The sequence below is a fragment of the Candoia aspera genome, chromosome 1 (assembly GCF_035149785.1).
Source record: "Candoia aspera isolate rCanAsp1 chromosome 1, rCanAsp1.hap2, whole genome shotgun sequence".
NCBI classification, from domain to species: domain Eukaryota; kingdom Metazoa; phylum Chordata; class Lepidosauria; order Squamata; family Boidae; genus Candoia; species Candoia aspera.
This window is the reverse complement of record NC_086153.1, coordinates 161,336,279-161,348,300: the sequence shown is the minus strand read 5'-3', so window position 1 is coordinate 161,348,300 and position 12,022 is coordinate 161,336,279. Positions and strand designations below refer to the sequence as shown.

The 12,022-nt window shown below is 38.3% G+C and overlaps 1 protein-coding gene across 1 annotated transcript; it reads right to left on the bottom strand.

Annotated features, from left to right (window-relative positions):
• Positions 1-2,647: 2,647 nt before the first annotated feature.
• On the bottom strand, positions 2,648-9,808 carry FAM161A (FAM161 centrosomal protein A). The gene is made up of 5 exons (XM_063317001.1): positions 9,581-9,808; positions 6,961-8,127; positions 5,047-5,146; positions 4,179-4,339; positions 2,648-3,483 (listed from the first exon to the last, which is right to left on the bottom strand). The coding sequence occupies exons 1-5, from the start codon at positions 9,739-9,741 to the stop codon at positions 3,282-3,284; spliced, it is 1,791 nt and encodes a 596-aa protein (XP_063173071.1). The 5' UTR covers positions 9,742-9,808; the 3' UTR covers positions 2,648-3,281.
• Between the last annotated feature and the right edge of the window lie 2,214 nt (positions 9,809-12,022).

The following is a 12,022-nucleotide window of genomic DNA, read 5'->3' as shown; positions in this document are numbered from 1 at the left end:
GATGATAGGGATGTTGCTGCTACTCAGGGTCACAATAAAGGAAATGGAAAATCTGTATCTGGAAAAAATCTTAACGGAACATGACGTGGAAAGAAACACAGACATATATAAACAGGTGTAAGGAAGTACTGCTTTTCAAAGAGGAAAGGGAGACGCTGTGTGTCTTCTTCCTGCAATTTAGAGGGGATGAAGAAAGGATTGACAAATTGTTCAGGGTGGGGAATAAAACTCAAGGAGTCCAAAGATTTTGATTATGTAGGAAGCTACATTAGGAAGTTATGCAGGCAAATGCGGCAGAGCTGAAGCTTGCAGTGACAGCGCTTGTGCCCCAGGAGGCCAATCCAGCTCAATCTCCACAAGCTCAAAAGAATCCCAGCTCATTCTGGTCATCTTGCTGGAGACCTTCTCTGAGTGGAGTCAAGCTCACAGCAAATGCAAGCAGTCTTTTCCATTTCTTGCTTTCCTGCCTGAAACCTGGATAAGATATTAAGGTAACAACATTGTGTTCTTCTTTGATTGTATGCAAAGTATTACATATTGAAAGTGATTTGTATACTTAGGTTTACTACACCTGAACACCTATTTGCAGTGCTAATTTAGCAGTAAGCCCTGCTAAACTAAATGGAATTTATTTCATGCAAACCTTGTTTATGACTGCAGACTTATCATTATGGAAAGGAAGGCAAGCCCAAAGTGGCAGTTCCCAACCTCTTTCTGCTTGCAGACACTTTGTCCCTGAAAGCTTTTGAGAATCAACCCATAAGCCAGTTTGCACCTTAAAACACCATAACATTCAGTACATGAATCCCCAATAGCATTTACAGCAGCCCAAAATCAAATATTTTTCATGTTTTTTTCAGAATGTGAAAAACTTAAAAAAGATTTGGCTATCTTCTGAGATCTGGGATATATAAGAAAAATGTGGTGCCTGCATCAAGCACCAGTGCAAGTAGCCCTGCAAAGCACTAGAGGTCCTTGGCCCTCAGATAAAAAGCCACTGTTCCAAAATACTGATCATTTAGTAAAAGGGTAAGTAGGACATGTAAGGTAGACCTCGCTTAATGACTGCCCTGTTTGAAGTTATGATGGCACTGAAAAAGTAACCTTACAACCAGTCCTTGCATTTACAACTGTTGCAGCGTCCCCACAATCACATGATCAACGTTTGGGTGCTTCATAACTGGCTTCTGACAAGCAGAATCAATGGAGAAGCTGGCAAGTCACACTCAAGTGATGTCTTGCTTAATGACTGAATGGGAAGTGACATCATAAGTCTGTCACAGTCATGTGATGTTTCACTTAGCAACCACATCACTTAGCAACGGACTTGTCAGTCCCAATTGTGGTCGCTAAGCGAGGACTACCTGTAAGATGTTACAACCTGAAATGTCCCTTACTTAAAATTCCAATGATTCCACTTGTCTCACATCCACTTTTTGCTCCCCCTCCACAAGGCAATTATTGCTACACAGTGGTTACTGAGTATAGTCTGTCCTCACTGGGATTGTTAAGGAAGATATACCCCTCCAACTCTTTTCTAAAGTTTAAAAAAAGTTACTTCTGAAGATCTTGGTGTTCAACTGAGATTACAGATACAGTTAGGGAAAGAAATAAAATGACACAGTTGTTAGGAAGAGTGTTTTGGTTTGTCTATTTATTGTGTTTTGTAGTTTAAACTGTCTAGAAACTGAACCATCTCAATAGAATGTGCATTATATTATACAGTATATGTATTGTAAATAATTTTTTAATACTAGGGATTATGCAGTGCTGAAGTCATTGGCAAAACTCACACGATTTTAAAGGTGGCACATAAATTGTTCAGTTTACTTTAAAATGGACATTTTACCTTTTTAAAATGGAAATAATTACAAATCAAGTGCCCATATTTCTCAGTGACAAGACCAAAAGCATACTAGAAAGATTTTACAATGGTCAGTGAAATCCTACATAATGCAAGCAATTTTATCAATCAATCTAAGCATTTGCTATCACAAGAACCCTATGGCTACCTATTACATTTGTTACAGTGAATATAGATTTCAATATACTGTACTACAATAGGAAAAGAAATTATCATGCAATCAAATTATACAAGAATACAGGCTAGTTAGCAGTCAAAGCTGCATTACAACTGTGCATCAGAAGCTTCAGGAAGCAGCCGAATAGAATTTAAATACAGCGTCTCTCTCCAAGATCCCGCAGCAGGAGGGGAAGCCGCACCGCAGCAGCCGCAGAGGGCTAGAAACAGGCATGATTGCTTTGTGTACTCAAGGGCAGGTGCCCAACTCTAGGAAGAGCTGCTCATGAACATTAAGGACAGTACCTGTTCATCTTCCAATCTCATACTAAATGTCATTATTTGTCAGCCATATCCTTCCTTCTAAACAACCAATCTCTTGTCATTCAAACAGTTGCAAAACCCAACATAAGACAGCATATTTTCAAAAATCAGTCAGGAAACTTTTGATCCTCCCAGGCCTCTGGCTGCTGAAATCAGGGCTGCAACTGGGGGGGGGGGGGGCAAGCAGGGCATGTGCCCCGGGTGCTGCGTTGGGTGGGCACCAAAATGGGGGGTGCCAAAATGGGCGCAGAATCCACGTTTGCCCTGGGTGACACAGACTCTAGTTGTGGCCCTGGCTGAAATTACATTTTGAGTAAAGGAATGCAGCATTTACATGTTGGCAAATAGCATTAATCTCCACATAAGGAAAATGGAGGCTGAAATAGCATACCTGCAAGTTCATGGCTGATTTGAGCTTTGAGCTTCAGACGAGGGGTGTTTATAATGCTACTATTTTGGATAATTAATTATTGCTTGGTGTTATTATTGCAGGAGTGATACCCAAGAATATCCACTATGCTCCACTCAGTGTTGTACAAGATCCAGGAACTTCCAATTTGTTTCTTTAAAAAAAAAAAAAGTATTACAGAGCAATACTCATTTGAGTCAAAATGTATATTGTTTAAAAAGGGCCAAGATCAAGACATAACAACACTAAGAACAGCCAGAAAGGAATCCAGCTGGGATGTGAGATGATAAACACCAGTTATGTGAGTAGACACGTGCATTTTTAGAACAAAAGATAAAAAACTGAGAAATTCTAGCTGATCCTTGCTGCACCATTATTAAAATGTACCAAATGATTATTTGCAAATTAAAAGCATGTTAAAGCACAATGAGCACAGGAAATCAGGATTTTTTTTTCGTTTTGTATCTTACTAGGTCCAATAAATAAACTGTGAGCACCAAGACTCAGGGTAGTGGCAATATATTTTAATCAGCCCTCATAATCACTGGATTTTTCTATTGAATCTTTGTAATCGTTTTCACTTTCATGTTCAGTAGCTTCTTGGACAACATGATCTGATTGAGCCACTGCATCTTCCTCTTCTTCCTCTTCCTCCTCCCCACCATGCTGGGCTGACTGGAGTTGGGGGTCATCTTCTTCAGATTCTCTTTTTTCTTCATGTTCATTATCGCTATACCAAAAGGGGGAACAACAGGTCCACTGAATAAAAATGTATTCCTTTAAAAGCACATTATTAGTTCAGAGAGTATAAGCAGTAAGAAACCCTTTTCAAACCCAGCAACTAGTTTTGTGTTATTTCATGGGTGAACCAACCTAATTTTAAACTGGTCAATGTTATAAGTTTGGTAGACAAAGAGAAAATATTTTTTTGTGAATGAACGATTTATTATAGTTTTATCCTGCTTTTCCATTTAAAAACATGTAAGATGGGCTTTACTTCAAGCTTACAAACCCGAAAAAGTTATGTACGGGAAATGGGTCTCTCTCCAAAATTTTATTCTATTCAATTCAGAGGACCAAACATTTTTCCTAATTTAAAAAGTATGCTCAAATAAATAGAATGCCCAAAGAAATATGCAGTTATTCTTGGTGTTTTTATGTCCCTAAACAATAGAACACTAAGCTATCGAGAACTGCTAGCAAGGAAAAAAGCAACAAATACTGTACGCTAAAACATGGAGACAGAAACAAGAGATCTCCTAAAGAGCAGTTTATCTGTTATTGACAGATTCTGCATTCTTTGTCTGACAGGTCTGCTTTTTCTAACAGAAAGCCAGCTATAGACACAGACGTTTCATATTTAGAATGAAGTATATTAGGAAGCTCCAAAAAAAGAACAGTAAGCTTCCAACTTAAAATGTCTACCTTTCTACATTTGCTGTCAAGCTTTCAGAGCTATTATTGGAGCGATCCTGCAAAAACTCTTCAGTAGTAGTTTGGCCTTTCTTTGAAATAAAGTCTTCACACAGCCCCAGCTCTCGAAGCAAGTCAGAATAATGCTTCCCTGCCGCTAGCCGTGCATTTTTCTATATTTAGAAAGAGAAAAATAACAAAATTAACACATCAGAAAGGTATCTCCAAGATTAAAGAAATCACTCTACACGTGTTCCTAAATGTCCCTTATTTTACAAGATAAAAGATTCCAGATCTGCAGGTCACCCTCACTTGACTGAAATATAAATCAATTGTTCAGACCGCACACAGCTTTAGAGCGTGACATTTTTGACTTCTCAATCACAGCCTTAAGCTTGGCAAACATATTACATATCCAGATTACATGTTATCAGCTGCTGCAAATAGCTTCTTCCTCCATCAATAGGCAGGGGGAAAAAACCTGCAGTCCTAAAGGAAATGGAATATATATTATTCCAGAGTAACACCATATTCTGGAAAAGTTAGTCCCAATGTTACTGTTTTGTAATTATGTGCAAAAATATCAGCATTTAATGTTCTCTGTTCTTTGCATCATGACATATAATGGGTCAGAAATGTGGAAACCAGTCTGATACAATCATTCATTATTATACACAGATAGGTAGCAACCATCACTGGAAGTAATAGCACTGGTAAATCAAATTAGGCCTAATGGCATGGAAAGTGGCTTCACTGACATTATCTTAGCAATAATTATTAAACATAACTATTGCTTTTTATGTTTTATTACAACGTAAAAAGAAAAAGCAGCAACTTAATGAATGGAGATATATTTAGAAATATTAGAGATGTCAATAACCTGTGTGGCTTGTTCCAACAACAGAGGCCTCTTTTCCACCCTTTCTTCAATTTCTTCCAGTTCTTGTAGATACTCTTTCATTCTCTGTTTTTCATGTTTCCTGTTTTTTTAATATACCATGACATGGAAATGGTATGGAATTTAAATATGAGTCTTTTAGCAAAATAAAAATGGAAGGAGCAAGACTATATGGATCTGCCTACTACTATACTAAAGATACTGTATCTAGGGGGTCAGGAATCAAGGGGTATATTGCAGAATACCTAAACAACTTTAACTTTGAGTTATGCATCTTGGCTAGGCTCTGATGTGGATCATTTGCCTCAGCCCGGTTAGCTATAAGCCTTTGTAGCTTTCTTGCTCTCTCTCTGTGTTTTGCTTGTCTTCTTTGATGCTCTTCTTCAACCTTCTTTTTTTCCTCAGCCGATTTCCTGGATAAGAAAATAAACTAAGTCTAGCTAATGCATAATAGCTTTTGTGGCACTCTCTCTTGATATACCTATATGGATCGAGAAATAATGTTCTATTAGGGTTAATATGTAACGATGGTTATGTCACCATACTAGAGAATATAAGCATCTTTATATTTAGTTTCCAGAACAGCCACTGTCACCATTGTTATGATCAAGACATTCCTAACCCCACAGGTCACGTGTAGCATTTAACACATGAACTTGAATCTTATTACCAAATTAATTCTACTGTGACTGGCAAATCTTCCAGCTCCATCAAATTTGATCTAGGAAGCCTATTTGATCTTGCAGTCTTTTGGTAAGGCATCTTTGGATAACATACACCAAATCCTAGGGGCTGAGGAAAGATATTTCTACACCTATAAAGTTTGGTGTGGAAATAGAAAGATTAACTTGGGTCCCATGCAACAAATACTTTTGTTACATGGACCCCAGACAATGAAGAGCAAAAAGATGGAAAGTACTTCGTTTTCACCCACTTTCTTCATATTTTGTGGCTGAAAAAGCACTGATTTCTTCCTTTAATTCTATTGATCATTAGGAGTATTTGGAATAGAGGTAGCATACTTCTTTGTTCTTTGCTTGGTTTTCCCATCACTGAAAATAAAGCGCAACACAAGAAAAGCTTTGTGGCCCTGACATTCCAAGTGATTCAAAACTCACCCAAACTATGGATTTGCACAGATTAAAAAGAAAGAGAGGTCAGAGTACAATCGAAATATCAGAATCAATAAAGCAGACATAAGCATGCACAGCCAAATTAAACATAAAATCTTAACATAGATTTCTAGCCAAAAACATGTACCCATTTGTTAGAGACAAACAAACTTTCTGAAGCACTGGATCCACTTTGCTCCCTTGGATCTCCCCAGTTTTTGTAGATTTGCAATGGTTTTTTAGGCTCCTTTTCCTTATCTCAGCCCCCAGCTTTCCAAAACTTCGATTTAAGCAAAAACTGTTTTCCTCTCTAGAAAGAGTAAGAGCTGAGCGGACTTCTATGGCCTAAATGCTGGCAAGCATTAACACTCCTGCTTGAGATAAAAGATGTGCAGTGTATATGTATATGTATATTCAGAATCTTTGCAGTCTGCCAGACATATAGCAGATAGATTGAGATGAGAGGCTGGGAGTCTGGAGCATCAGTAAACGCAGACCAAGCTAGGTTCACAACAAAAGCCACATGCCTTTTTCAAGTCAAGGAACAACAGCAGAATAGAACAAGTGGAACACTCAAACACTAGGAAAAAACAGTGCATTTAAAACCTCTCAAAACACATGTGGTTTGTTTCACACAGAGAACACTCGCAATGGCAATTCTGAGGCTGGAACATCCCTGAAGTGGAAGCATTTTCCATACTTCTACAAAACAAGTATTTGTATTTTCAACATCTTCAGGTTTTTACTTAACACAAAGAACTTACACACCAAATTAATGGCTTACCTTACGGCTTCTAATCGTCTTCTTGTAGATTCTGTAATTCTTGGAGATGGAGCGTGTTCACAGCCTGAAGGATATGAACTTGCATTCAAAGTCTTCATTTGAGGGTGACATCTTGTAGAGACATAAGGCCACCGTGTTTCCCTTAATGTTGCTTCATCCATTTCAATGTCATCAAGAATTTTCTCTTTGTTGGATGGGATATTTGGTGTATGGAGATTGAAAGGCTCACTGATTGTGACACTTTTCACATTCTTATGTCTTTGAAGCTGCTTCTGGAATTTTTTATGTAATGTTTCAAAATCAGGGACTTTAACTTTGGCCTTTGGCTTGCATTCTGATTTTTCACTTTGTTCAAAGCAGTTTTGCTGCCTGAACCTAATGGCAGCTCTATTTCCTAATCTGCTGTTGGGAAGCGATGAATTACGTAGAAGCTCTTCAGATCTAACTTGAATTCTAATATCTCTATAGAGTTCTTCTTCCTTTAGTTTCTCTCTCATTTCTGAAGTGTAAACAAATTTAGGAACTGGTTTGGCTTTGAACATTTTTGTTCTTTCTGGTGAGGAAAATTGCATTTTCCTCAGTTCTTTCTTTTGTGCTTCTCTTTCAATAAACTGAAATGGCTTTTGGGTAGCTAAAAGAAACTCTCTCCTCCTTTCTCTAAGCGACTTTCTACGTTCTTCATTTTCCTGCATTATTTCATGATAGAGAGGGACAAGGACATATGCAGGTACTGGGTTGGCTCGAAATTTCTTTTGACACTCTGCTTCCTCCTCTAATTGTTTCTTCAGCAAGTTATTTTCCAGTTGCATCAATGACTTGGATTTGATATTTTGTTGTTTCCTCTTAGCTTCTCTAATAGTCATCTGGAAAGGTTCTGGTACTGTGATCTTTGGGAACCATTTTTTCTTTTTCTTGCTTATCTTCAAAACATTTAATTTGGGTAAAATACTTTTAGCACACAGTGAATAATCCTCCAAAGAACAGCCATCCCATGCATTTTCAGTTTTGCCCAGCGCTAGTGATCCAACATCACTGTCCCTTGCTTCTAACTCTAGTTCTTCATCAGTCACATCAGAGAAATCTGAATGAAAAGAACTTTTTAGATCAGACTCAGAAAATGATCTATGTATGTTCTGAAGTTGAAATGAGTTTGTTTCCCATGTTGATCTAAAAATAACAAAAATGTAATGCTTAGTTCTCTAGAAGTGACACACATTAACCTGATTCAATAATAGTTGTGGAACCTCCTGCCAAACTGAATAAAAGAATATGTATAAAACAATTATTGTTATTTATGAACATACTAAGCTTTAGATTTTAAAAAATGCCAATTCTAAAACAATGTTGAATTGGTTTCTGAATCATGTGCTCCTTTCTCCATATCTTTCTTGGAATATTCCCACTGTCAGGCTATAACTATGGTTAACAATTACAGTTCCAGTAAAATTCATTAATCAAACTGATAAAATGTAAAGCTAGAAAATGTGAAAATTACAACCAAAATAAAAAGAAGTTACAGGAGCAAAACCCTTTTAAGGAAAGTTTGCACTGTTTTGGACTTTTAAACAAAGGGCAGAAACTGGCAAAATGAAAACAAAATAAATATTCATACAATCAGGCATGACATGGAAAAAAATATTCCTAGACATTTTTCCATAGATTTTGATTGACCACTATGTAAAACGGGATGCGGGGCTAGCTAGATGAACCTTTGATCTGGTCTTACTGGACACCTCTTACTCTCTTAATATTTACACTTAATTGTTGCTAACAATAAGTATAATAGCATAATAACACAAAAACAGTACTAAGAGAATACTTTAACCAGGGTTACACTAAATATTTCCATTTACACCTGTGATGAAAAGCCAGTTATTAACTATGGTTTCATATTCTATATTAATTCTTAATGCCAGTCAGTGTTGCAGCCAGCATTACATTTAATCACACTTCAAAAAAATAGGGGAGAAAATATAAGCAGTCTGATGCCAGTTAAGCAATTAGTGTTGTTACATGTTCACCGACCTGTGAAGCCTGGGAAGGATAAATAATTATCTCTCACTGATTCATTTTACTCTTGCATACCATTTCCTCCTCTATCCCTGCTGGAAAAGCTCTCTGGGGAGTTAAAGGCCTTCTAGAACAGCATGAGAAAGAACTCTGCTGGTTCTTGGTCCATTCCCTAAGTCAAGGATCCATCTTACCATAAATCACAAGAGTGTAATTCTGGCTAGTAATTCAGTTTTCACAACTGTATAATTACAATTAATAACATTTAAAAGTAAGCACTAGTTCTTATAAGCAAAACAGAACAGAACCTAAATTTAGAAAAATTAATGACCTACTAATAATTAAAAAGAAAAAACACAAGAAACAAGTATTTTCAATCTTTCCTGTTTTTTCCGTACGTGGATATAGCTCAGAGTAGGGCCATTGTCTACAAGAACTGAAGATTCTTTTTAGTTTTGTTTTAACCAAACTTATTTATATTCCTTTTTGGCACCTAGCAGATTTATTACAACAATATTTTGGTGTGATGATCAATATGCTGATTTATATATGCAATATTTAACCATTTTGAGACAAAAGACAATTCGTAAGTATAGATTGTAAAAATTACCTGTAAGTCTTATTACGAGTCATATCCGAGTTGGTTAAAGGTTGAACATCTTTTAGAAACAGCTTATTCTGATACATGTTTTCCAATTTTGCCATGGTTTCCAGGTGAGCATTCTTAAGTTCTTCCAGCTTTAAATAATATTCCTGATTTGAGAGGTACATGTTTGAGAGATCTAGCCAATCTTCACAATCAGCATACGTGGTGGAATTGTATTCTCTCCCCGGATTTAAGGATTCCTAAAACAAGAGATGGCCATATTTTATTTATTTATTTATCAAATTTGTCACCACCCACTTCCTCTGAACAGAGGGACTCTGGGTGGTTTACAATATTTGTTTTATTTCCCTTTGAGAAAATTATTTTTATTAAAATGCTGGCAATTTAATAGTGTTGGTGTCCCAAAGGCAGTTAAGAAACATGTAAGATTTCTCTATTTGCTTGGATTTGCAGAGTACAAGGTCCCAGATGCATAATACAGATTAGTAACTTGAGAGAGCCTAAGATCAGTAGGTGATTCTGGACAGCAAATGGTTCAAAATGTCCTGCAAGTTAGTACAGAACATCTCCTACACCATGTATAGAGGTCTGAAACCTGAAGCTCTTCTCTCTGCTAAATACATATACATAATTCTAAGCATAAACTCCTTGAAAATACTGTGAAACAGAAAATGGGCCCATGGAATTATCCAGGACACCTTTAATGATGCCCAAATCCTAGCAAACACCAAGGTGAAAGATAATTTCTAGATGTGAGTCAAACCAAGTAACTGGAGCTAGGCCTGCCATATCTGAGCTTCAAAAATCTAGATGACCATTAAATGGCAGCAAAGAGATACAGAAAATTCTAACTCCTTGCTACGATTTACCAGTCATCTAGGTTTTTGCAGCCCTCATATGTTAGGCCTAGCTGGGCAGAAGAACACAGGACTAAACCCTAGCTCATATGAAAATGGTCAAAATATAGACTATAAAATAGACGGTATGTAAAGAAGCAGTTGAGTAATTAGCACTGCTGTGCAAAAACACTTTTTTCTCCAGCAACTATATTTCAACATCACACATAAACAATGTGCTCTTTATAGCTGGACATAAACCCAGAGCCAGTTTGGTCATGATGCTGAAATAAGATTCCTCATTGCAGTACTGGAAGGAAGGAAGGAAGGAAGGAAGGAAGGAAGGAAGGAAGGAAGGAAGGAAGGAAGGAAGGAAGGAAGGAAGGAAGGAAGGAAGGAAAGAAAGAAAGAAAGAAAGAAAGAAAGAAAGAAAGAAAGAAAGAGGGAGGGAGGGAGGGAGGGAGGGAGGAAATTTAGTAATTTGGAAAACTTGTTTTTCTGTTTTGTGTTGCTGATACCACTTTCATCATTCTGAGAAAAATGAAAGCACTTAAGAGCATTTATGTCCTGCTGTAACTGATGTATAGCTAGCTATCCAACGTGCAGGAGATAGAATACAAATGCAGGTGAATCTGGGAGCAGGCTTCTAACGCATCGATGAACAGAGTTTCTTAATTAAAAAGAAGTGTAATATAACAGCTACATAATCCCCCAAATCTGTCGGTCTGTAAAGTTCTGTTCAGTGCTGTTAATTAAATGCCCACTGCAGATGGTGCAAAGGCATTTCATTAAGAAAATCCGGGTGGCAAGGAAAAATTCTCAGGGATCTTGGGTTTCTTGGAGGGGAGAAAGAGGCCAAAAACACATTTTCAGCCTAGGAAGTTCTGGTTAGATAAGGCTGAACTCACATAACATTCTTATCCGAATGGATAACCTATATGGGATTCAATTAAACTGACTATGGGGTAAATTTATGATTGGGAGAGATTCTTTAGGGGAAGAGCGAGCTATAGTCAAAGAGGAGGACGACCTGCAGCAAGGTGGATGCACCCAATACAGCAACGATGACTGCACAGCTGGAAGAGCTGAAGGACCAGGTTGGGGACAGATCATCATGGAAAAAAATCTCTATGTGGTCGCTGGAAATCAACACCGTCTTAATGGCACCTAATCGTCATAAACAAGCTTTAGTCACGTGCTCGCTGACGCCGCTTCCTAGCCGGCTGGCAAATAAAGACCCGCGCGAGCCAGGGCGCTGGGGGGTGGCCTTGAAACGCTTCGTGAAGCCATTTCCGTGGAAACCACGTCTTTCAATTCCACGCCGTAGCCACCAGGGGGCAGCAGCAACTACCGTTTCTAGGCGGCGACAGCCATCCGGTTTTCCACCTACCTGTCTCACGCCATCTCCGAACGAGGCCCTTCCTGGCTCCCGTTCATAACGCGCGGCCGGCGCTCTGGTGCGCGGGTTCACTGGCGTACGCAGGCAGGAGGCGGTGAGCAAAGCAGCTCGGTGGGATGCGTCCATGGGTTTCTCAAAGGACAGAAAGAGGCCAGCCTCCTGCTCGCTCTGGTTACCAAGCCCCTTCCCTGCGTCTTTGGTTGCTAAGGT